This window comes from Odocoileus virginianus, chromosome 22 (assembly GCF_023699985.2).
Source record: "Odocoileus virginianus isolate 20LAN1187 ecotype Illinois chromosome 22, Ovbor_1.2, whole genome shotgun sequence".
NCBI classification, from domain to species: domain Eukaryota; kingdom Metazoa; phylum Chordata; class Mammalia; order Artiodactyla; family Cervidae; genus Odocoileus; species Odocoileus virginianus.
In genome coordinates, this window is record NC_069695.1 from 35,370,543 (window position 1) to 35,397,473 (window position 26,931).

Below are 26,931 nucleotides of genomic sequence, written 5' to 3' on the forward strand. Positions count from 1 at the left end.
TGAAGGTGGAGCAGCCGGCAGGTTTGGGTCAAGGTTTAGTGAGAGACAGAAATAGTGATTATCCGCTGGAAGGAGATACACAACACTTTTAGGTGATGTGCTGTGTGTGTGAGAGCTAAGTCACTTCAGTCGTGCTTGACTCTCTGCAACCCTGTTCACCATAGCCCGCCAGGCTCCTCTGTCCATGGGATTTTCGAGCAAGAATACTAAAGTGGGTTGCCATTTCCTTCTCCAGGGGACCTTCCCAACCCTGGGATCGAACCCATGTCTCTTATGTCTCCTGCGTTGGCAAGCATGTTCTTTACCACTAGCGCCATCTGGGAAGCCCACAGTAGGTGATAGGAAAGACAAATAGTGAAATGCTGCAAAGCTGCTTCTGATTCTGACTGGTGTTACAATAGTTTTATCTTGATTCATACCACTGGTCATTTTTCCATTTAAAAAACATTCACATTTTTTGCATCTGTAAGAATCTCAGGATGGGACTTCCCTGGTGGCCCAATGGTTAAGACTCTGCATTTCTAGTGCAGTGGTGGGGGTTCTATCCCTGGTCAGGGAACTAGTTACACATACTGCAAGGTGTGGCCAAAACAAACTCAGGATGGACTTTTCTCCTCCATCCTGCATCTCTCTGTGACAAATTTCATCTGCCTGCTACTGACTTTTCTTTTCAAATGTGTGTTTTTAAGTTGTAGGCAAAGTGCAGGTGCATTGATACTGGTGTTTTTAAACTCACCTTAAAACTAAGCAACACCTGAACCAAGGGGAGCTTTCACTAGATTCATGAACCACCAAGTCTTTTCACTGTGGAAGGAGTGTTTTGTAAACTCGGGGACGGACAGTCTGCTAGAGGGAGGCTGAGCCCTGAAGGCTGCTGTTTTGAAGTCGTGGGAGACTGATCAAGGCTTTGGAATCAGATTGTACCCAGAAACAAGAAACATCTGTCCTGCAGGGTTATTGTTCCTCATATCTGAAAAGAACAAGAGGCTCCTGGTACTGCTTACCAACAGCTCTTACAATTAGCTACACAGATCACAAGAGTATAATTATATGCAAGAGCGTGTGGCTCCCCGTCCTCCGGCCCCCGGGAGTCTACTGCTATACTTCCCCGTCACCATGGACACCAACTCCAGAGGAATCCTAAGTCGAAGTCAGGTCTTTCCCTTGGGGAAGCATATACAAGGTTGTCTCTCTGTCCTAAACTGCTTATCTGAGTGTCTGTGATACGATTCATGGTAGTTTGCCCAGACTTTGGACCTTGGGTGGAGTTTGCAAGTCATTTGACGCCTTCAGAGTGTACCCTGTTGAGCAACCTGACGCAGGTGAGCCATGCAGGATGACTAGAACAATTGTGTGTTCTACATGCTGTGACATCAAGCTTAAGTTCATTTGAGTCATACTTTCCCATGGGGGTTGTGGCCCATCCCAGTGAAGAGAGATTTTTAACAATATATTCTTGGGAGGCTTAGTGGTGTTCTAAGGGTTGCTCTTAGAATTTGAAAGCATTTTGGTGGTTTGTTTTTCACATTTGGGGTGTTTGTTTAAAAAAAAAATCTTGTTACTAACCTTGAACATTTATTTTTCTACTATATTAATAATTTTGTAGGACTTTGGTTGAGTTTTACACCTTGATTTCTCCATCTGGAAAAACTATACAGATGTTTGTTACTAATGCTCATGAGTAGAGGTTCTAGAGATGAAAACGTTAAGAGTCAGTTAAAATTATTCCAGATGTGAACAGTAGGAGAGATGATAGAGTCTTCAGCAACATCTCCCAGAACACACAGATGTACAGAACAGGCTTTTGGACTCTGTGGGTAGAAGGCGAGGGTGGGATGTTTCGAGAGAACAGCATCGAAACATGTATATTATCAAGGGTGAAACAGATCACCAGCCCAGGCTGGATGCATGAGACAAATGCTCAGGGCTGATGCACTGGGAAGACCCAGAGGGATGGGGTGGGGAGGGAGGTGGGAGGGGGGATCGGGATGGGGAGCACATGTAAATCCATAGCTGATTCATGTCACTGTATGGCAAAAACCACTACAATATTGTAATTAGCCTCCAACTAGTAAAAATAAATGGGGAAAAAAAAGTAAATGAGTTAAGACAAAAGAAAGTGAAAGTGTTAGTTGCTCAGTCATGTCCGACTCTTTGCGACCCCATGGACGGTACCCCACCAGGCTCCTCTGTCCATGGGATTCTCCAGGTAAGGACACTGGAGTGGGTAGCCATTCCCTTCTCCAGGGGATCTTCCTGACCCAGGGTTCAAAGCCGGGTCTCCTACACTGCAGGCAGAGTCTTTACCATCTAAGCCACCAGAAAAAAAAAATGGTTGTCTCTAATTAGCCTCCTATTCAAATAAGGATCTTCTCTTAAAACTTTGCAAGTTAGGCATAACTTCATCCTTATTGCTTTTATTAATAAGTCATTTAATTTATCTTAAACTTTTATTTATTGATCTACTTGAGGGCAAGCATTGGGTCTTCCTTGCTGCGTGCAGGCTTCCTCTAGTTTCAGCGAGCAGGAGTTACTCTCTAGTTGCAGCGCTCAGGCTTCCCTTGTTGCGGAGCACGGGCTCTCGGCACATGGGCTTCAGTTACTGTGGCTCCCGGGCTCAGTTGCCCTGTGGCATCCTCCCAAATCAGAAATCGAACCTGTGTCCCCTGCACTTGGCAGGCAGACACCCAACTAATGGACCACCAGAGAAGTCCCAATGATCAGTCATGTGAAACATGATCCAGGGAGCCGGTTCTCATCCCAGTTCTGCTCAAAGAGCGATTGAAACAGTTCTGCTCACCTGTGGCCCCTACTCATCAGTGAGGAAGGGATTTTTATTTTTAACTTATTCTTTTCCCACAAGACATCCTAGTGTGCCGAAAAGTGGTTGTTAATCCAGCTTTTTTTCTCAGAATAAAGTACAATAGAAAATGCACTGAGAACTATATTTCTTCTCCTCTGGAGAATTCACACATTCTTTAAAACATGAGGAAAATATATAGTTTTGATAACCCACTAGCACATAAAATTAATTGAGTCAGATTGTAATGGACAGAAGCGGTGATAAGATTCACACTTCGAGTTAATATGTGGAGAATGCCGTTGCAGCTGGTCAGAATAGGAAAGCAGAGGGACCTCTAGCAGGGCAGATGCATTTTATAAAGGATGCACTCAGAAACCCTTCTCTGCTCACTTTCCCCTGTGCCTGTGGTTGGCACTGAGTCCTCTCTCCACCAATCAGCTTGGGCTGAGATGCAGAGATGTCATATACTGAATCCTGTTAGACAGAAGTGAAAACATGGGAAAAGCAGAACCTCTGACCCGGTCCAGCAGTGAGTTGTACTGTGCTGCCCACACATACAATACAGGCAAGACAAGAAAGCCTGCATCCCATGGTGCAAAGGGCATTCCCTTTTACAAGACTAGCCAAGTGCTAGAAAGCGTGAAAAGGCCAAACATCAACACTTGTGACCAGGGTAAGAATCACTGCTGTTTTTGTCGTGTGGCCCTGGTACCATCGTTAATGCCAGATGGTGCTTGCGGAGGGGCTTATGATGAACAGAGCCTTCCCCTGACTGGGCCATAGTGTCACTGCTTCTGGACTCTGGAGACATGGCCCTGGAATGCCTTCCCGCTCCTGGTGGGAGCAAACACAGGCAAGTGTGTTCTACACATCTTTCAGTCTAGCATCATCAGTATGTTCTATTAGAGATCATCTCACAAAATCAGTGCCTAACTCACTGTATGCTTTTCTTTATGTCAAGTAGTATCATAGTGCAACTGATCCTCGATCAATGTAGGTGTGAACTGCATGGGTCCACTTGCACTTACAGATTTTTGAATAGTAAATACTACAGTACTGCATGGACCCTGGTTGAATCCTTGAATGCAGAAAAACCTTGGATGTGGAGGGCCAACTGTAAATTATACTTGGATTAACCCCCACTTTGTTCAAGGGTCAACTATTTTTAGAGCTGCATGTAGCTTTGGAGGTCATCTCACTGAATCTCATTTTTCTAGATGAAAAACTGAGGCCTGGGAACTTTTCCTACTAAAAACTTAGTAATTTTAGAGTCCTAAGAGTTTTTTTTTCAGCTTGTTGTTTGCATTTGGCAGTGCTTGTTGGGTCATCTAAGCAACCTCCTGGTTTTCAAGCACATGGTGCTCCTGTGTGCTCAACTGACAGCTCAACCTTGGCTGTCCCCTTGAGCAGAAAGGAAGGGCTTTGTGGGACGGGGAGGAACAATAAGGCAGAAAAATAAGCATCTCAAGATCCAAAAGACTTGAAAGACTTCAGACTGTTAAACACTGCATTAAATGAAGTGATATCTACAAAGCCTGAAATCCCTCCAGCAGGTCCTATGACATGTGAGGATTCTACTCTAGCTAACAGGAAAACTTCCACTTGTGGTCAAAAGATTATTTTTTGTGTTGTTCCCCTTGGCTGCCAACTTTAGGTGGTGGTCAAAATGTGAGGTTTGTTGAGATCAAAGACTACAGCCCCTCCCCCAAAAGAAAGTGAGATAGGTTTCAGAAGGGCCAGTAAGTGTCCTGCTCAAAGGATTCCTTCGCATCCCTTTCATGGAGGCCACATCGACAAGATCTCTTTCAGTCATTCTCCTCCGTTCCATTTAAGCTATTGAGTCTCCCTAGAGTTGATTTTATTTTTATATTTCCTGGCTATCTAATTAATACTCAGACCTAGTTGATGAGGGATATGTGTTCAAATTCAGCTATTTAATAGTGATAATGATAAACACAAGCATTTTCCATTTACCTAGAAATTTACAGTTGGTAAAGAGATTTTACACATAGCAGTCACACTCTAAGTAGCTGCAGTTTACAGAAAACCATAAAATTAGGGCCCAGAGTTTAAATGGCATGCCCAAAGTCACTCTACCAGGAAAACCTCAAGCTCAGAAGTGGAGAGACCACCTGCCTTGCAACTCAAAATATGGTCCCCGGATTGGCAGCAGCAGCATCGCCTAGTATTTATTTATTTATTTTGGTTGCACTGGGTCTTCGTTGCTGCACGTGGTATTGCTCTAGTTGCAGTGAGTGCAGGCTGTTCTTTGTTGCAGCGCCGGGCTTCTCATTGCAAGTGGGTTCTCTTGTTGTGGAGCATGGCCTCTAGGGTGCCCGGGCTTTAGTAGTCGCAGCATGTGGCACATGGGCTTAGTTGCTCCCCGACATGTGGTCTCTTACTGGACCCGGGATCAAACCCTGCATTGGCAGGACTCTTATCCACTGAACCACCTGGGAGGACCACCTAGAAGTTTTAGAAAAATAGACTCTCAGACCTTACCCAAGAACTATCAAAGCATAGTCTGAATTTTAACAAGATTCCCAGGTAACTCCTGAAAAACTCTTTCAAATTCTACATAGTATCCAAGAGGACAGCAATCATAAGATTTTCCCTTTTGCATTCGCAGCCCTATGATATAATTAATTTGTGTGTCTGTAAGTAGGGGGCTGTGCTGTGTATTAGAGCCCCCTTGATGCCTGGGATTAAATAGATGTACAGTGGCACTCAAGAGGTCCAGCTTTGAAGTCCAGACATCTGAGTTTGAACTCCAGCCCTGCCCAAACCTCAGTTCATGTACCTATAAGAATAAAAATAGCCCTCCTCATAGGGTTATTGGGAGTAAATGACCTGATGCATGTAATAAACGTGGCCCAGCACCTGATGCCTAGAAGAGCATGCCTTTAGCTGCATGTAAGTGGTAGATGTTAGGTGTTCTATAAATGTTGAGCAAATAAAAGAATAGAAACTTTAAAAAAAACTTTTGCAAATGTCAAAACTTGGTGCCCTATTGCTCCAAATATATGAAATTGAATTTTAAAATAATGTGCAGAGGAAGCCTGACAGAAGAAAAAGGTAGGATGGGTCATAATGGATCCACAGGAGAGCATACAATTCAGAATCAGGAGACCAGAGTTTGGATACCAGCTCTGTCCTTTGCGAGCTGTGTGATCACCTATAACACACAAGCTCCTAAGCCTCAGTTTCTTCACCTGAAGCATGGGATCAATGATCCTCTTTTTTTCTCAAGTCCTGAAAGAAGAAAGAAGGTTTTGTAACTGACAGAGTATCCCCACCTCTCAGCACAGACCTGGCACCTAGGAGATGCTCCATAATGGATGTTTCCTCAGTTGAATTGGAGTGTGCCATGTCAACAGGATGAAAACTGGATGTTAGAATGGTCTGTGGCCCTCCAAAACACAACCCTAACAAAATCCTGTTTCTTAGTATTTCATTTCACATCATTTCGCCAACAAAGGTCTATATAGTCAAAGCAATGGTTTTTCCAGTAGTCATGTACGGTTGTGAGAGCAGGACCATAAAGAAGACTGAGCGCCGAAGAATTGCTGCTATTGAATTGTGGTGCTATGAAGACTCTTGAGAGTCCCCTGGACTACAAGGAGATCAAACCAGTCAATCCTAAAGGAAATCAACCCTGAATATTCATTGGAAGGAGTGATGCTAAAGCTCCAAAACTTTGGTCACCTGATTCAAAGAGCCGACTCATTGGAAAAGACCCTGATCCTGGGAAAGATTGAGTGCAGAAGGAGAAGGGGGTGACAGAGGATGAGATGGTTGGATGGCATCATCAATGGACATGAGTCTGAGCAAACTCTGGGAAAGAGTGAAGGACAGGGAAGCCTGGTGTGCTGTGGTCCATAGGGTTGCGAAGAGTCCAACACAACCTAGGGACTGATCAACAAGAAGAAGTATTTAGTTTCTTGGGGGTAGAAAACGTCTTTAAAAGCTCCCTGTGAGCAGGTGTTAAGGGAGGGAGGTGGCAATGAAAAAACTCTGAGTTAGAAGTTTGGCTCTGTGGCTCAGTACCAGGTGGGAGTACCAGGGAAGATATAAAGGAGAGAAAAGCACTTAGCCAAAAAGCAAGCAGAGTGACCCTCTAGTTGTAAGAGAACTATGATTTCTAGATCTAGGTGTGATGTCATATGTGAAAGAACATTGAAAATTAAGAGCTGTAGACATATAACTATGGAAAGAAAAGACTCTAAGGAACAGTCCTCTAGATCAAATTCATTCTGCAGATCGTTGGATCTGTGAATGCCAAACTCTATGATACAGAAGGCTGACTGTGCCATTTTATATAAGGGACTTGAGCACCTGTGAATTTTTTTGTATCCATGGATGGTCCTGTAACTGTGTGGCAAATATTTTCAAGCTGGATATTTTACCTGGATTTATTTCCCATAATAGATTGACTGGGGCGGGGGGAAACAATTATGAAGAAAATTAGCTTCTTCTCTAGAATTTCACCAGGTTATTTTCCAGGTGAGTGGAGTTCAGCATGAATTTCTCCATAAAGGAATCTCTTTACTAATACAACCCCGGAACTTTTTGTAAGTAGACTCCTTGGTAAATCAAACCCCATGAGCGGTGTTGGTTGGTGCCACATCACATTCTAGGGTCCACATGACCCCAACAGAAAACTTACAGGCAGAGGCCATACAAACATACCTGCACTTTTTTTTTTCCCCGTCTAGTTTATTTCCCCCACCTCTTTCAGAAATATTCCTTTTACATCAAAAGCAGTGCAGTGATTTAAGAAGAAGTACACATGGGGTTTGAAGTGTGGTGTTGGAGAAGACTCTTGAGAGTCCCTTGGACTGCAAGGAGATCCAACCAGTCCATCCTAAAGGAGATAAGTCCTGGGTGTTCATTGGAAGGACTGATGCTGAAGCTGAAACTCCAATACTTTGACCACCTCATGTGAAGAGTTGACTCATTGGAAAAGACCCTGATGCTGGGAGGGATTGGGGGCAGGAGGAGAAGGGGATGACAGGGGATGAGATGCCTGGATGGCATCACCGACTCGATGGGCATGGGTTTGAGTAAACTCCGGGAGTTTGTGATGGACAGGGAGGCCTGGTGTGCTGCAATTCATGGGGTCACAAAGAGTCAGACACGACTGAGCAACTGAACTGAACTGAACGCATGGGGTTTGGAGTCAAAGAGAACTACATTCAAATCCTACCTCCCTTACTTATTAACTATGTGACTCAGAGTAACAGTGTTACCAATTGTCTGTTATCTCACTTGTAAAATGTGGGGTAGGGGGTGGATAACGAAACTGGATCGTTGTAAAACTGAAGATAATGCTTATAAGGTGCTTAATCTATTGGCTGGTTCGGTTCAGTTGCTCAGTCGTGTCCGACTCTTTGCAACCCCATGGACTGCAGCACGCCAGACCTCCCTGTCCATACCTGCACATTTAAAAAAGTTCTGTCCACTTACCAACACTTCTAACAGACTCTGCTGGAAATGTCAGAGTTTGAAAAGATTTCCACACAGCGCAAGTTGGACAATGGTTATTCATCTTTTGAGAGAGATCATAGCAACTCTCTTGCTATTGCCAAAGTCTTAGATTTCACATTATCTTTCTTACACTGTTAATATGTTAGTGGGTTCCTTTTTTGGGTGGTCGAAGGAATGACAAGTATAGATAAGATACATGTAAAGCAGGGTTCTAGTTTTCACTATGATCTGAGCAATAAACTTGAACCCTGGACTGTAAGTGAACCTGACACTGTTTTCTGTGCTGCTTTTCTGCTTTGTAAACATTCTGCTACATTTCCTTATCAATCACACTTTTGAGTAAAGAAGCTGTTCTATTCCAACCCCTCTATTTAAAATGGATAAAAGGATGAGTGAAAAATAATTATCAAGAATATTTCACAGAAATACAGTGAATGTGGTATTTCTCATACTTAGTCTGTCTCATCATTTTTACAGATTTCTTGTATACATTAGTGGTTTAGTCGCTAAGTCATATCCAACTCTTGTGACCCCTTAGACTGTAGCCCACCAGGATCCTCTGTCCATGGGATTTCCCGGGCAAGAATACTAGAGTGGGTAGCCTATCCCTCCTCCAGGGGATCTTCCCAACCCAGGAATTAAACCTGAGTCTCCTGCATTATAGGCAGATTCTTCACAGACTGAGCTACAAGGGAAGCCCCCTTTTATATATTGGCACATGAATATTCTAGAATAAAAAGGTCAATCTGTCTACTTCTATGGCTAGTAGCAGATGGATAAAGGAGGATTCTAGAAGAGGGGGTTAGCCTCAGTTTGTGTGAAAAGAACTGAATTTTTAATTTAATTATAAGCACAGATAGCTGAGTCAAGTCCTGGTCTCTTTGGATTATCTTTTACAGAAGCCCAGATCACACGACCATAAGAAGTTTATAGCATCATTACCACGCTTAATCCCTCCCACTCAAATCCGTTTATCAACCAGCTACAATTTTTTAAAAGCCTTTTAATATGTAATATGGGATATTTGCGGTCTGCTTTTCTTAAGGAGAAGAATGCATTGTACCATACTCAATACCAAAAATTCAGTATAATTTGACCCTTTCTTGCCAGATAACCTCATTTGGGTTTGGTTTCCCTGGTGCGAGCTCAGCTCTCTGCTTCCTGGCAGTCATGCCTCTGGTCCCTTGAGAGAGCTGAACTGGGCAGTCTCTGGGCTTCCTTCTGCTGCCTGGAAGGGCCCTGAGCCCAGCCGGAGGCCACTAACTGAGGCAGTGCTCAGTGGAGGCACGGTGCTCAGGAAGGCTGACATCACGGAGGCTCTGAGGATCTGTGACCTTTCGCTCATGCTTACAAACTGCATGATTCCTAGAAAGCCATGGGCCTCCCACACTAAAGAATGTAATTTACAACTGGAGTGATTTAGTATCTTCAAGCAGCTACAGGGAATTTGGAATTCAGGATACAGCTCGTTCAAAACATGCACAGATAGCCGAGTCAAGTCCTGGGAAGAAAACCTAGGTTCAGGTCCCAGCAGTGTTCTCTTCTCGAAAAAGCTGGGCGCAGCTGGGGAGGCAGGAATAACTGCCTCTTTGTAGGAGGAGGCTGCTTTAACTTTACCTTGAGCAGAAACCTCGGTGGCTAGATATGTATTGTGTATGTAGTCACTTCAGTCGTGTCCGACTCTATGGACTGTAGCCCGCCAGGCTCCTCTGTCCATGGGATTCTCCAGGCAAGAATACTGGAGTGGGTTGCCATGCCCTCCCCCAAGGGATCTTCCCGACCCAGGGTTCGAACCCAACTCACTTACGTCCCCTGCATTGGCAGGTGGGTTCTTTACTGCTGAGCCACCAGGAAAGCCCCCACTGGCATGGGTAGCCATTCCCTTCTCCAGGGATTTTCCCAACTCAGAGATCAAACCCATATCTCTATGTCTCCTGCATTGGTACACAGGTTCTTTACCACTAGCACCACCTGAGAAGCCACAGGTATATTGGGTTAGCCAAAAAGTTCATTGGGGTTTTCCCATAACATCTTATGAAAAACTTAAAGTTTTTGCCCAACCCAATAGTAGTGAGAAAAAAAAAGAATTCTTCCTTTCAATATGGCACAAGTGGCAATATTTTTACAACCCTTTCTCCATTCTGACATATCGCTTATGTACCTGTGGTTTTATGGCTAGACAAGGAAGTAGTGTTTTGGGGGGATTTGGAACAAGGATGGAAGTTGTGCTGTGCCCCACCCATGAGATGCCAGAATTCTGAGTTTGTTCAAAGAAAGAGGATTTGAAATTTCCAGAGGTTGGGAGAAAACAAAATGTGCTTTGTTAAGAGTTTGACCGTGTCGTGACTCTCTTCTGAACAAAGACATTTGGTCTTTTCAAGTAAAACAAATCCAACAGACAGGCCAGGAGAAAGTAACTGGTTTATGGCCACTCATTTCTGGGGTGGCATTTCTGGGGTGCTCAAAATGAGAAGAGTCAACAGGGTCTCCCCTAAGGTGAGGGAAAGCCCACCAGCTCCTCTTTGTGGGGTGATTACATGTGTGTGTGCTAAGTCGCTTCGGTCGTGTCCTGCTGTTTGCAGCCCTGTGGACTGTAGCCTGCCAGGGTCCTCTGTCCCTGGGATTCTCCAGGCAAGAACCCTGGAGTGGGTTACCATGCCCTCCTCCAGGGGATCTTCCCAACCCAGGGATCAAACCGGCATCTCTTATGTCTCCTGCATTGACAGGCAGGCTCTTTACCACTGGTGCCACCTGGGAAGCCTGGGGTGATTACAGTTAGATCCTTATTTAGTGTGTGGCACAGGTTAGAATACAGAACACCTGCCTTGTCATCAACAAACCACAAACCATGAAATTCTATTCCTGTGCAAATAAGACGTGGGAATTTTGGAACTTTATGGAAAGCATGAACTCAAAAGTATGAGAGATCATTTCTAAAATGCAGAGTGTATCACACTGCCATTTAGAAGTCATTTGTTTTATGCATCAACTTCCCGTTAGCTATCTATTTTACATATAGTAATGTATGATGTTTCAATGCTACTCTCTCAATTCCTCCCAACACAGGGAGCTCAACCCAGTGCTCTGTGACCTAGAGGAGTGGCCTGGGGTGGAGGGTGGGAGGGAGGTTCAAGAGGGAGGGGGCATACGTAAACTTATGGTTGATTCATGTAGTTAGTTGTACGGCAGAAGTCAGCACATCATAAAGCAATTATCCTCCAATTAAAAATACATTTTTAAGAAGTCATTTCCGGTTTGTGGTGTGTGTATTTGTGTCAGCATTTTGTCTGGGAAGGTAAATGTAAAAGAAAGAGGAGATAACAGCAGAGAAAATTCCAAGACAGGCAAGATTGGACAGCGAATGCTTGGCAGTGGGTTCTGAATGCTAAAACCGTGGGTGAAGATTATTTTTCTTGGATCTGCGCAACATAGAGCAAATTCCTGACCCATCTGGCCCGCTGCCTCGGGGCTTTTGTTCTTCCCTGAAAAGGTGGGGGGTAAAAAAAGAAGAAGAGGTATCTTGCTCAATTCTAGTTGCTGTCCAATCTCCTGATTTTAAGTTAAACTTTATTTCGAGGCAATTGTACATTAACATGTAGCTGTAAGAAACAATATAGAGAGATCTGCTCAGCTTCCCCATCAGGGGTATCATCTTGCGGCTCAGTGGTACAAGGCTACAACCAGGTTATGGATACTGGTACATGTTTAAGGTACATAATGTTTCCGATCCCACGACATTGAAACATGTTTAAGGTACATGATGTTTCCGATCCCACAACACTGAAACATGTTTAAGGTACATAATGTTTCCAATCCCACAACACTGAAACATGTTTAAGGTACATAATGTTTCCGTTCCCACAAAGGTACCTAGTTTTGCCCTTTTATAATCATGCCCTCTTCCCTCCAGCCCTCACCTTTTCAACCCCTGGCAACCGCTAACCTGTGCTTTCTTTTTGTTGTCTTCTAATTTTAAAAATGTTAGATAATGGAGCCATCCAGTATCTGACTTACGAATTGACTTCTTTCACTCAGCATAATTCTCTGTAGAGCCAACCAGGTTTTGCAGTAGTCTTTTTTTCTCTCTTGATGTATAGTATTCCATGGAATGGATATATCAGTTTGTTTGACTGTTAACCTGTCAAAGGACATCTGGGTTGTCTTGATTTTGGCTACTATGAGTAAATCCACTAATAAAAAGTTTTAATCAGTTTGTTTAACTGTTAACCTGTCAAAGGACATCTGAGTTGTCTTGATTTTGGCTACTAAGAGTAAATCCACTAATAAAAAGTTTTAACTTTCCTGGAAAAATGCCAGGAGTACCTTGGGTGGGTTGTGTGGTAGCTGCATGTTTCATTTTTGGTTTGGTTTCATTTCTTATGACAGTCAAATATTTTCTAGAGTAGCTGAGCCATTTTACATTCTCACAGGCAGTATATGAATGATCTAGTTTCTTCTCACCTTCATCAGAATTTCAGTCAGTTCAGTCACTCATTCATGTCTCTTTGTGACCCCGTGGACTGCAGCACACCAGGTTTCTCTATCCATCACCAACTCCCGCAGTTTGCTCAAACTCATGTCCATCGAGTTGGTGATGCCATCAACCATCTCATCCTCTGTTATCCCCTTCTGCTCCTGCCTTCAATCTTTGCCAGCATCAGGGTCTTTTCCAGTGAGTCAGTTCTTCACGTCAGGTGGCCAAAGTATTGGAGCTTCAGCATCAGTCCTTCTAATGAATATTCAGGACTGATTTCCTTTGGAATTGACTGGTTTGATCTTGCAGTCCAAGGCAAGTTGAGTTCAGCTCAAGTCGCTCAGTCGTGTCCGACTCTTTGCAACCCCGTGGACTGAAGCACACCAGGCTTCCCGATCCATCACAAACTCCTAGATCTCGCTCAAACTCATGTCCATCGAGTCAGTGATGCCGTCCAACCATCTCATCCTCTGTTGTCCCCTTCTCCTCCTGCCTTCAATCTTTCCCTGCTTTCAATCTGGGAAAGACTGAAGTCAAAGGCAAACCACTTCAATATTCTTGCCTTGAGAACCCCATGAACAGTACCAGAATTTCAGATTGTTACCATTTCTTATTCTGGTCATTCTGATAAGTGTCTAGTGATATCTCATTACAGTTTTATTTTTTTCACCAACCTAGTGGCTAATAATGTTGACTGTCATTTCACGTGCTCATCTGTATATCCTCCTCAGTGAAATGTCTGTCAGTGTCTTTTGCTCTTTTCCTAATGATTTTCTAACTGAGTTTTGAGAGTTCTTATTCTGGATACATGTCCTCTGTCAGATGTGTGGTCTGCAAATATGTTCTCCTAGTTTGTACCTTATGTTTGTATCTGCTTCACGTGAACAACAGTTCTTAATTTTGGTGAAGTCCGATTTGTCCATTTTCCCCTTGTGTGGATCATGTTTTCTGTTGTCAAAAACATAAAGCTCTTCGTCCGGCCCTAGATCCCAAAGCCTTTCTCTTATTTCAGAGTTTGTGTGAAAGTTTGATAGTTCTGCATTTCACATTTACACAGTGATCTATTTTGAGATCATCTTTTTTAAAAGTGTGAAATTTATAGACAATATCTTCTCTACATGTGCCAGACAGCCCAGAGAAAAATGTTCACCTGACCAGCGATGCCCACTTAGCTCTCCACCCTCACAAGGCCATACGTTATTGAGCATCTCCTATATCCCAGGAGTGTACCAGGCGCTCTCCAGGAGTTTCGAATCAATGGCGAAGGCCTGGCTTTTACAATGATGCCACGTGGACGTAACAGCAGCATCTGTCAGACTCAATTAGGACTTGTTACTCTAGTTGCGTCATACTGAGGGACTGCTCCGCTGCTCCTAGCCTCAGTCTTTTCATTTTAATAAGATGGATTTGAGGTTTGAATTAGATAAAATATGTCAAATGACTTGTGCAGGGATATTCAATCAATGGTCTCATTCTTCCCCAAACTGATCCATTGCAGCTGTTGAAAAATTCGCAATGGGCTGTTGTAGTCCGAACAGAAAAAGGCCAATTGTGTACAGCTGACCTTGACTTTTCTAAGGGCTAATTATCTGGTTTATAGAAAAACTAGGAATCTTACACTCTTGCTTCCTAACTTCATAGCCTGCATTTTGCCTAGTAACATAGCTACTGGTGCTAGCTAAATAAAGACGGCAACTGAAAAAATTTTTTCTGATTCAGTTAAAATATCTCAAAGATGGAAGGACTTAGGAAACGGAACTGATGTGGATGGGAACAGATTTTTTTAAACCAGACTTTTTTAGTTTTATTAACTCCTGTTAAATTATGGGAAAGATATGAAATACTCATAAAATTAAATTCTATGAAATATGTGAGGAATTTCTAAGGGGAAAAAAACTAGCTTACCTGAGGTCAGTTCTTGAAACCATCCACATTAAATTTTCTGATTTTTATACAAGCCAAATTATATAAATGACTTTTGAACTCTCTTATTGAATGGTATAACACTGAAAATTCAACAGTTGCCATTTCTTGTCATCTCAGCACCTACCATTTTGTTTTTTTGCATTTTTTTTCCTTTTCACCATCTCCTCTTTCCCTTATTAAAAAAAAAATGTAAAATGCCAAATGCCTCTCTTTTAAAAAAAAAAATTGATTATTTTTGGCTGTGCTGGGTCTCCATTGCTACAGACGGACTCTCTCTAGTTACGGTGAGTGTGGGCTACTCTCTGATTCCAGTGTGCGGGCTTCTCGGGATGGTGGCCTCTCTCTCTGTAGAGCTCAGGCTCTAAGGTGCACAGGCCTCAGGATCTGTGGCTCATGGGCTCAGTAGTTGTGGTGCCCAGGCTTAGTTGCTCCGCAGCATGTGGAATCTTCCTGGACCAGGGATCGAACCCATGTCCCTTGCATTGGCAGGCACATGCCCAACCACTGGACCACCAGGGAAGTCCCTCTTTTCTCTTGCTTAAAATCTTTCTCCCAGGGACATCTGCAGAACTATGTCTGGGATTAATCACATTGTGTTGGATCTGTCACAAATATTTTATTTTTGTACAGTTGATTTGAAACTAAACAAGCACCAAAGGCTTTTCCGAAATAGCCACATACAGAAAACATAGGCAAGCAATGTGCGGAGCGAAGTCTTAGGTGGCAGGTGGAGGGGGTGATTTCTAATTAGGGGTGCGGGAAGACCCCTGCAGCTCCCACGCATCTGCATCTTGGGTCCTTTTTAGTAGCATCTGCTTAAGCCACAAGCAGCCTCCCCAGTTCCCATTCACCCCCAACCTGGGACCCCCAAAACCCAGAGCTCACAAGCATTTCTCAGCCTCTGGAATCAGATCTATCCTTCATCAATTTACTTTATCATTTAGTCAAAGCATGATTTGAATATAAATAGCAAATTCATAAAAAAGAAAGTAATTCCTTGGTGGTGTGTATATCTATGTGTGTGTGTGTATATATATACATATGTATATGTTTACATACAAGTTTGATCCTAGCATTGTTTATAATGCTTATCCTGTTAAAATTAAACACATCTCTTAACTAGAAGAATAAGCCTGTGTTTATACTAGATATAAAATCTGCAAATTAACCCAACTTTGGGAAAGTCAATACTTTAATTGATGTTGGCATTTGATATCTCACTGGGGGCCCTGGTTTCTCAGATTATATGCTAACAGACGATTCCCATCACACCAGGCTATAAGGGTGGGGGGAGGTAAAAAAATTCCCTTTATAGGATGGTTGTTATATAAATACTCTCCAACTATAATCAATCAACCCCAGGATTGATATAATAATGTAGCTGAGAAACCTAGTGTTTGGCTGACTTTCTCTCATATGATACAATCGATTGAATGTGGATATTTTGTGTACTTTTTGATTTTCTCTTCCATTGCTGGCCACAGCCAATGAACTAAATAACTCTCTGCTCCTATTTTTCATCACATTAAATGCTTTTTTCTGTGTTTTTTTTTTGTTGTTGTTGTTGTTGCTGCTGCTGTTCTACGCCAGTATCCCGTTTCTCAGAGGAACATTTCATCTCGACAGCCAGGGAGAGAGCCTGGATGCTCAAGGTAAGGTTTAAGCATAAATTATGTTGCATGACTCCCTGTTTACAGATTAAATTGGAGTGTGTATTATTGATGCCTTTGTAACAAATTTATTTTCAAAATTCCATTATACAGTTAAAGGGAGTATTACAGTAAATATGCTTCATTCGAACATTATTTTTCAAACAACATTCCATTTCCCATGGGTACCAAGAGCTAATTAGCTGTTATCAGCAATTCCTCTAAAAATACTCAAGCCAGTTGAAGTTTAATTTTGGAGATTTTCCTGGTGAGAAGTGAAGTGAGAAAATACCAAGATACCTCAAGATATTTCTAATTATGAAGAAGGGATTATTTGTTAAAAATCCAGGCCACTGCTCCATTGACTTTAAAATAGAGATGGGTGTCTTAAAGGAGATGAAAGCTCAGAAAGCATAATTATTTTTTTCAGTTTGGGATTTGTGTTTGAGACACAATCATTTGACCTTCTGTTATTTCCCACTGGTGCTCTATCTAATATTCCAGGAGCTCACTAGAACAAAGAAACAATTAACTGAAATTCCAGCAGATGGCAATATTTGGAAAGCCATCCTGAGAGATTTCAAAGCTGTGAGCTATTTTTGTTCACATAGGGAAGAGTCTCACAAAGTGTAACATCCTAGATTTCATTCAGGGTGCTCTAAAGATCTTTTATTTTTTTGCCCATAGCACTGAAACTTTTACAGGGGGTGGGGGATAGATGTGTGTGTTTCAGGGTGGGAGGGGTGGAGTATGTGTTGTTTTATTTTGTATCATTCTGAAAGGATAAAATTAGAAACTTAATTCTTCAATAATTTTCCAAACAGTATTGGTGAGTATTAAAAGTTCAAATCAGTGGGTAATATACCGTTTTTGTCTTGGGATCTTTGGGATAAAATGCTATGGTTGTTGGTCATTTTTAAATAAATTATTTGATAAGAGAAACGAAAAATTCTTAAGAGTAGAATTTTAAGGAGTTACCTAGATATTAAACCAAGTGAAATTTACAGATACAAAATTCTTATTTGTAATGATTTGAAATGATTAAGGTTTATTTAAATAGGATGAATAAATTTGCCCCTTTTACTCTAATGAATGTAGAGATGCTGTGTGTACCCTGAGTGGTGCCCAAACAGCTAGACTCTTCAAGAACCAGAGATGAACCTAGGACAGAGCTGAGACACAGGGAAGGAAGTAGAAAGGCATCTGAGAGCAATTGAAATAGAAGAACCACTAAGAGGAGCCGCCTGAGCTTTCTGGATGCACGTAAAGGCAGCCCCTAACATGACCCTTCTATACTGTTGGTAGGAATGTAAGTGACTACACTATGGAAAACAGTATGAAGGTTCCTCAGGAAACTAAAAATAGAATTACCATATAATCCAGCAATTCCATTTTTGGCATATGTCCAGACAAAACTATAATTCAAAAAGATACATGCACCCCTATGTTCATAGCAGCACTGCTGACAATAGCCAAGACATGGAAGCAACCTAAGTGACAATCAGCAGAGGCATGGATAAAGATGATGGGGCATACAATGGAATAATACTCAGCCAAGAAAAGGATGAAATAATGCCATTTGCAGTTAACATGGATGCAACTAGAGATTACCGAACTAAGTGAAATAAGTCATAAAGAGAAAGATATATACTATATGATATTACTTACATGTGGAATATAAAATATGATGCAAGTGAACCTATCTGTGAAACAGAAACAAGCTCATGGATATAGAGAGCAGACTTGTGGATACCAAGGAGGAGGCAGTTGAGGAGGACTGGAATGAGAGGTTGATATAAGCTATTATATATAGAATGAATAAACAAGGTCCTACCATATAGCACAAGGGAGTGTATTCAATATCCTATGATAAGCCATAATAGAAAAGAATATTTTTTTAAAAAGAATGTATAGATAGGTGGAAAACTGGATCACTTTGCTGTTCAGTTCAGTCGCTCAGTCGTGTCCGACTCTTTGTGACCCCATGAACTGAAGCACGCCAGGCCTCCCTATCTATCACCAACTCTCGGAGTTCACCCAAACCCGTATCCATCGAGTCAGTGATGCCATCCAACCATCTCATCCTCTATCGTCCCCTTCTCCTCCTGCCCTCAATCTTTCCCAGCATCAGGGTCTTTTCCAATGAGTCAGCTCTTCGCATCAGGTGGCCAAAGTATTGGAGTTTCAGCTTCAACATCAGTCCTTCCAATGAACACCCAGGACTGATCTCCTTTAGAATGTACAGCATTATAAATCAACGATCAGTTTAATTCAGTCACTCAGTCATGCCTAACTCTTTGCGACCCCATGGACTGCAGCACACCAGGCTTCCCTGTCCATCGCCAACTCCCAGAGCTTGCTCAAACTCATGTTCATTGAATCATTGATACCAACCATCTCATTCTCTGTTGTCCCCTTCTCCACCTGCTTCATTCTTTCCCAGCATCAGGTTCATTTCCAAGGAGTCAGTTCTTCCCATCAGTTGGCCAAAGTATTGGAGTTTCAGCTTCAACATCAGTCCCTCCAATGAATATTTCAGGACTGATCTCCTTTAGGATGGACTGGTTGGATCTCCTTGCAGTCCAAGGGACTCTCAAGAGTCTTCTCCAACACCACAGTTCAAAAGCATCATTTCATCGGCACTCAGCTTTCTTTATGGTCCAACTCTCATATCCATACATGACCACTGGAAAAACCATAGCTTTGACTAGATGGACCTTTGTTGGCAAAGTAAGTGTCTCTGCTTTTCAATATGCTGTCTAGGTTGGTCATAGCTTTTCTTCCAAGGAGCAAGCATGTTTGAATTTCGTGGCTGCAGTCACCATCTGCAGTGATTTTGGAGCCCCCCAAAATAAAGTCTGTCACTTTTGCCAAGGTGTCCCCATCTATTTGCCATGAAGGGATGGGACTGGATGCCATGATCTTAGTTTTCTGAATGTTGAGTTTTAAGCCAGCTTTTTCACTCTCCTCTTTCACTTTCATCAAGAGGCTCTTCAGTTCCTCTTCACTTTCTGCCATAAGGGTGATGTCATCTGCATATCTGAGGTTATTGATATTTCTCCCGGCAATCTTGATTCCAGCTTGCGTTTCATCCGTGGCATTGCGCATGAAGTACTCCACATGTAAGTTAAATAAGCAGGGTGACAGTATACAACCTTGATGTACTTCTTTCTCAATGCAGAACCAGTCTGTTGTTCCATGCCCAGTTCTAACTGTTGTTTCTTGACCTGTATACAGATTTCTTAGGAGGCAGGTAATGTCCTCTGGCTATACTTCACTCAAAAAAAAAGAAAAGTAGTCTCTGGACAGGCATTGAATACTCTTTGAAACCTGCTCTTGGCTCAATGGGTAGAAAATCTGGCTGCAATGCAGGAGACATGGAGACTTCAGTTCAACCCCTGCATCAGGAAAGTTCCCTGGAGGAAGAAAATGGCAGCTCACTCCAGTATTTTGCCAGAAAAATCCAATGGACAGAGGAACCTGGCAGGCTATGGTCCCAAGTGTCACAAAAGAGTCAAAGATGACTAAGCAACTAGGCAGACATATATACTTATGCCCCAGGAGGGTGCCCATAGATCTGGTGTCCAGGACTGTCCTAGGTAACTTCTGTTGTCCTGGAAGAGTATCCACTTAGCACTCCCTTTCACCCTCAAAATTCTGCTTTGTTAATAAGATGATCATATAATTTATCTTCTAAGCTGGCATGTATGAAGAAAAAAAATTGAAAAAGATGACCCTAAACTGGGCATCTGTGTATTGCATCTCCTTATATAGCTTATATAACAAATTCTTTTTCTGTAAAGAGTTACACTGTAAATACTTTCCTGCTTTGTGGGTCGATCATACATTCTCTGTCACAAGTATTCAACTTGTATAATGAAAACATAATGAATGTAAGTGAATGGACCTGGTTGGGTTCCAATAAAACTTTATTGGCAAGTACAGGCAGCCAGTGGTGTTAGACTGGCAGGTTCACAGATTTAATGTGAGATAACACATGGTCACGGGACAGGAGATGGTGGCGATTCAAGAAGGCAGCCATCCTTCACTCCTCTCCCTTCCTTTCATACCCCTGCTGGGTGGCAGCCTCCTCATTCAACCCCCTGAGAAACCAGTATGAATAGTTTCCTTGAGTGAGTGAGCTCATCCTCATTTGTGTGGTCCTGAGATTCCCTTGCCGGGTCTAATTTCTTGCTTCTCATCCAAATGTGTTTCTGTATCTGCACACCATGCCTATGCTTTGTATTCGTGACACAGACTAGCATCCCTACTCAGTCCCACTTGAGTGCTAGAGTTAAATACTGGAGTGATAGCTATTAGCAGACGTTTTAATTTATGCTCTGATGATGTCTGCTCAGTTGCTCAGTCATGTTCTGGTCCTTGAGACCCCACGGACTGTAGCCCGCCAGTCTCCTCTGTGCATGGAATTCTCCAGGCAATAATGCTGGAGTGGCTTGCCACTTTGACCCTCACTAAATAGCTGTCTATGGGAAATATAGCCACATTAGAGAAAGGTTAATGTTGACTCTATCAAATTTTTTTATTATAAAAACAATAAATTTAAAGGAAACTTTGAGGAAAAAATATATCTACCAATACCATTCTGAAATAATTATTTTTCTTTTTTGTGCATATTTGCTATTCCCATAAGTATTTCTGTTTTTCTAGGGTGGTTAACAGTGCATGTGAACTCTGTGTCTTATTTAGCATTAGTCACAAGAATCTTTCATGAGTAATCATAAAGGTCGTCAGGACAAAATAGTATTCTATTCCATCAATGTCCCATAATAGTTGCTAATTTTTCACTAAAAAATGCTGTCCTAACATTTTTTTGGTACATTTTGTTATTGTTTTGGTTGGTTTGGTTTGTTTTTTCCCTTAGGACAATATCCCAGAAGTAATGTTATCCAAGGATGTGACCAGTTTTATGACTTTTTTTAGTCTAGTTTACCATATCTTTTCTTAAAAGATTTGGAGTATTCTACAAGTGTTTGCAATTTGAGAGTATTAGCCTCACCACAACTTTATAAGAAATAGTACTTAATTTAATAATAATTAATGTCTTCTATATTTAAAGAACTGGGACAGTTACTTTGTGTATGTGAATGTATGTATATATATATGACATTCTACTTCCACAAATATTTATTGAATGCCTACTATGAACTATCACTGGGAAAGACTGAAGGCAGCTGGATGGCATCACTGATGCAATGGACATGAAATTAGGCAAACTCCAGGAGATGGGGAGGGACAGGGAGGCCTGGCATGCGGCAGTCCATGGGGTCGCTAAGAGTCAGACATAACTAGACAACTGAAGAACAGAAAGTATGAAGTATGTATCATAGGGTTTTAATGGTGAGCAGAGGATAGCTTCTGTGTGAATTTGATCTTACTAGGGAGTTAAGATACACGCATAAATAACTGTAATAAAATTTAGAGGATGAGACACATCATGGAAGAAACACAGCGACAATAATGATGGGCATTTGGGAGGGATGAGGGAAAGTAGAAATGCTGTCTGAGCTGAACTTTGAATGTAAATTTCATTGAGATGCTTGGAGGTGGTAAGATTTGTCCTTCATTCCATAAGCATGTCTTAATTGCCAACTACGTGCCAAGTCTCCAGCTACAAGCTAGGAATACAAAGAAGAATAGACAGAGCTCTTAAAGTTTGCTCTCTAGTGGGGTAAACAGCCTTTAAAAAAAAAAGTTGTATGCTCAGGGGGCATGGAGGGGTGGGATAATTAGGAGATGGAGTTGACATATATACAATATTGATGCTATATATATGTGTGTGTGTGTTAGTTTCTGCTGTACAGAAGTTTACTATATATATATATATATATAGAGAGAGAGAGAGAGAGAGAGAGAGAAGGAAATGGCAACCCACTCCAGTGTTCTTGCCTGGAGAATCCCATGGACAGAGGAGCCTGGTGGGCTGCCGTCTATGCGGTCTCGCAGAGTTGGACATGACTGAAGCGACTTAGCAGCAGCAATATATATATATATAATAGATCCCTAAGGATAACCCACTGTATAGCACAGGAAACTGTACTCATTGCTCTGTGGTGACCTAAATGAGAAGGAAATCCTAAAAAGAGGGCATATATGTAAGCATGTAGCCAATTCACTTTGCTATACAGCAGAAACTAACATAACATTGTAAAGCCAGTATACTTCAATAAAAATGAATAAAAAATACATAACATTTTCTGTATCAAAAAAAACATTAAAAGTGTGATCAGTGGGATGGCTCATCTAGCAGAGGCTACAAGGTGGTAGAGCTGAGACTAGAGTTTTCTTGGAGCAGGGGCTTTTCCCCGGCTCCTCTTCTGGCACTGTCTTCATCATCAGTTATCATGTTAGAATCTGTGGGAGACATGCTTCTGGAAGTCTGAAGGTTATCCTGCCTGCACTAACCAACATTCCAGTCAACACCAGCTTCCGTTTACGGTTCGTTGCGCCAGGAGCACATTCACTAAGTGCACAAAACCTAGGGCTGGGATCAGTAAGACCTCCATCCCACCCCTCACCAGCTGATGACCGAGGCAAAGCACTAAGAAGCACAGGGTTCCCGTGTGTTTTGTTTTGTAGCAGCTGGAAGGAACCTCAGTCATCATCCAGCACCAACGTTTGATAGGTGAACATTGTTGGGTGACCAGCCTAGTGTCAGACATTTGGTGACAAAGCCAGGGCACCAGGTCCCTGGCTTCTGACCTCACGTGCTGCTCGTTCTGTGCTCTCTGTTGTAATTTTCTCTGCCTCATCTGTACCACGAAGGGGTGTGTCTGTGTGTGCTTCGTCACATCCAACTCTTTGCAACCCCATAAATGGTAGCCCGCCAGGCTCCTCTGTCCATGGGATTTTCCAGGCAAGAATACTGGAGTAGGTTGCCATTTCCTCCTCCAGGGGATCTTCCTGACCCAGGGATCAAACCTGTGTCTCCTATGTCTCCTGTATGGGCAGGCAGATTCTTTACCACTGAGCCACCTGGGAAGCCCACTATACCACAGAGCTAGAAAGAACTAAAAAGTTAGCCTAGGCATTCCTTGTGCCTGTAGAAGCAATAATAGGTGTTTTAGTCATCTTAAAAGTGAAGGTGAAGTTGCTCAGGTGTGTCCGACTCTTTGTGACCCCGTGGGCTGTAGCCTACCAGGCTCCTCTGTCCATGGGATTCTCCAGACAAGAATACTGGAGTGGGTTGCCATTTCCTTCTCCAGGGGATCTTCCCAACCCAGGGATCAAACTGAGGTCTCCTGCCTTGCAGGCAGACGCTTTACCCTCTGAGCCACCAGGAAAGTCATCTTGGACCACAGCAAAAAAAAAAAAAAAAAAAAAAAAAAAATTATTTTATATATTCTAAATTGTAATTTAAATAGTAATGAATAGTGGTGGAGAGAGAGGAAAACCTGGAACAAATTCCTACATCTGCCATTTTCCTCCCTTAGGTTCTGGGCCAATAACTTGACCTCACTGAGTTTTTACATCTTGAGTTTGTTGTGAGAGTAATTGGCAGTAACGTAAGTGTTGGATACATCATGGGCGCTCAGCAAATGTTTATTTTCTTTCTCCATCCCTCCTAGAGCTACAGGTTCTTGACAGAGTTCCTTTTATTTATTAATGAGGTGACCTTGTAAGACTCATGAGAATTAAATGATGGAGTGAGAGTACATTTATAAAAGTATCTGGTGCACAGCTTAGCATTCTCATTTCTGAATTTCACTTAACTGCAGTTAGGTAGAGATTTAAAGGTTTCTATTCCTATTTCTTTATCCTCTTCTTCCGTAGTTTATTTTATATGGTCGGTGGACATGTTGGTACGATTTAAGAATTCATTCATTTTCTCTATGATTTGCTTTAAAATGATTTTTCAAATAGATTAAGATGATTAGATGAAGAAAATGTGGCTAAACATTAACTACAAAATATAGCTTGTGAGTATGGTGTATGTTATTGCTGTTATAATTTTGTAACTTTTACAAATGTTATAACTTTTATTATAAAAAGTTTATAATTTTTTTCTGCTTTCTTGGATGCTTGAAATGTCCCAGGATGAATTATTTTTGGAGGGTTGCATGTTAAATATTAAGCTCCTACTGTGGCCCCATCTCTGTGCAAGGTACAGAGGGTATGTTGGGTAAGAAAGCGTCTCAGCCCTGATGGAGCTATGGCTCACCATGGGGGACGCAAATAAAACGGGTAGCTGCTTCTTCAGGGTGCTGAGTACTATGGTAGGGGCTCCCATGGCATCCTGTGACCCCCCTAGCAGTGCCAGCAAAGCCATGACTGGAACAGGGAGGTTGGATGAGACTTCCAAGAGGCAGTGACATCTCATCTAAGACCTGAAGGAAAAGGAGGAGCTAGCAGGTGTTGATCAGAGTGGGGTTGCAGAGAACGAGGGATTGTGTGGGCAGGAAGAGTAGCATCTTCAAAGACCTGGAAAGAAAATATGAGAAGCATATGGTGTGTTAGCGAAATTGAAAGAAGTTCGGTAATGAGCTGCAGCATCAGAGTGATAGTGAGAGGGAGGGCTGGATGGACAAGCAGGTCAGGAAGGGCCTGGGGAGGCCAATGGTGAACTTTGGGTTGTATCCTCAAAGGGATGGTTGAGGTGTTTAAGGAGAGAAGTAAAACTTCAATCATTTTTATCTAACGATGGTCACTCTGTATGGAAAGTGATCAGCAGTGGATGAGATGAGAAGGAGGAACTGCGAAGTGAAAGATGTTGACGAGCACCTGGATTAGGTGATGGTGATAGCAGGGGTTCCCAGGTGGCTCTAGTGGTAAAGAACCCACACGCCAATTCAGGAGACACAAGAGCTGTGGGTTCGATCCCCAGGTCAGGAAGATCCCCTAGCAGAGGGCATGACAACCCACTCCAGTATTCTCGCCTGGAGAATCCCCATGGACAGAGGAGCCTGGAAGTTAGAATCAGACACCACTGAAGCGACTTAGCACACAGAGGGTAGAGAGAAGTGTGAGCACAGTTTAGAAAGAGAAATAGACAGGGTTGGGTAAGTGAGAGGCCAAGGTCTAATTCATTCATTCAGCACATCTATTGAGTGCTTGCCAGGTGGTAACCCTATTTCAGTTTTTGAGAAGAAAAAGTCGGGTAAGGGATATAGGGAATACAAGGTGTATCAAGAGGGGATTAACGGAGCAGCATCTTCTGCGGGAGCACAAACTGGTTCTTGGTGACCCCCTTCAGGGATGCCTAGGTAAAAAGTAGTCATCCAAGAGGACATATGTTCCTGTTAGGGATCTGAATCCCAAAACAGAAAAACTGAACCATGGTATAGTTTTGGAAGTCACTAGCATGTAAACAATAAGCCATGAATACAGGTAAAACTGCCCAAGGAGGATACAACCTTGAAGATCACCAGTATTTAACAGGTAGATTAAGGAAAAAAAAAAAAGAGTACACGCATGTTTATAGTAGTAGTATTCACAATACCCAAAGGCAACCAAAGTGCCCATCAACAGATGAATGGATAAACAAAATATGGTGTATACATACAATGGAATGTTATTCAGCCTTAAATAAGGAAGGTAATTCTATTACATGCTACAGCATAGATGAACCTGGAGGATGTTAAGTGAAATATCTGTCACAGAAAAGCTCCACTTTTACATGAGAATACAATTCCACTTACATGAGATACCTAGAACAGCCAAAGTCATAAAGCAGAAACAAGCATCGTGCTTGTCAAGGTCTGGGGAGGGGGAGAAACTGAGAGTTATTGTTCTTTTGTTTTTTGAATTTTTACTGGAGTATAGTGGCTTTACAGTGTTGTGCTAGCTTCTGCTGGACAGCAAAGTGAATCAGATGTACATATATATGGGCTTCCCTGGTGACTCAGTGGTGAAGACTCAGCCTGCCAGTATGGGAGATGTGAGTTCAGTCCCTGGGTTAGGAAGATCCCCTGGAGGAGGGCATGGCAACCCGCTCCAATATTCTTGCCTGAGAATCCCATGGACAGAGGAGCCTGGAAGGCTACAGTTCATGGGGTCACAAAGGAGTTGAACACAACTTAGCAACTAAACACTAGCAACATATATACATATATCCCCTCTTTTATAGATTTCCTTCCGATTGAGGTCACCACAGAGCATTGAGTAGAGCTCCCTGTGCTATCCAGTAGGTTCTCATTAGTTATCTATTTTATACATGCTGCTGCTGGTCACTTCCGTCGTGTCTGACTCTGTGTGACCCCATAGACGGCAGCCCACCAGGCTCCTCTGTCCACAGGATTCTCTAGGCAAGAACACTGGAGTGGGGTGCCATTTCCTTCTCCAATTTTATACATAGTAGTGTATACTTCAGAGAAGGCAATGGCACCCCACTCCAGTACTCTTGCCTGGAAAATCCCATGGACGGAGGAGCCTGGTGGGCTGCAGTCCATGGGGTCATGAAGAGTCGGACACGACTGAGTGACTTACTTTCACTTTTCACTTTTATGCGTTGGAGAAGGAAATGGCAACCCACTCCAGTGTTCTTGCCTGGAGAATCCGTGGGATGGGGTCGCCCAGAGTCGGACACGACTGAAGTGACTTAGCAGTAGCAGCAGCAGCAGTATATACTTGTCAAT

General features: G+C 42.5%; 1 protein-coding gene across 2 annotated transcripts in view; it reads left to right on the forward strand.

Moving 5' to 3' along the window:
• Nucleotides 1-26,931, forward strand: part of MAPRE2 (microtubule associated protein RP/EB family member 2) — a 179,570-nt gene that overhangs the window by 13,717 nt on the left and 138,922 nt on the right. For both annotated transcript variants that reach the window (XM_020887039.2, XM_020887037.2), the window contains exon 2: nucleotides 16,281-16,342. Coding sequence is in view for 1 of the 2 variants with exons in the window: in XM_020887037.2 (XP_020742696.1) it covers nucleotides 16,281-16,342 (62 nt within the window). In the remaining variant the exon portion in view is untranslated. The remainder of the gene's footprint in view (nucleotides 1-16,280; nucleotides 16,343-26,931) is intronic.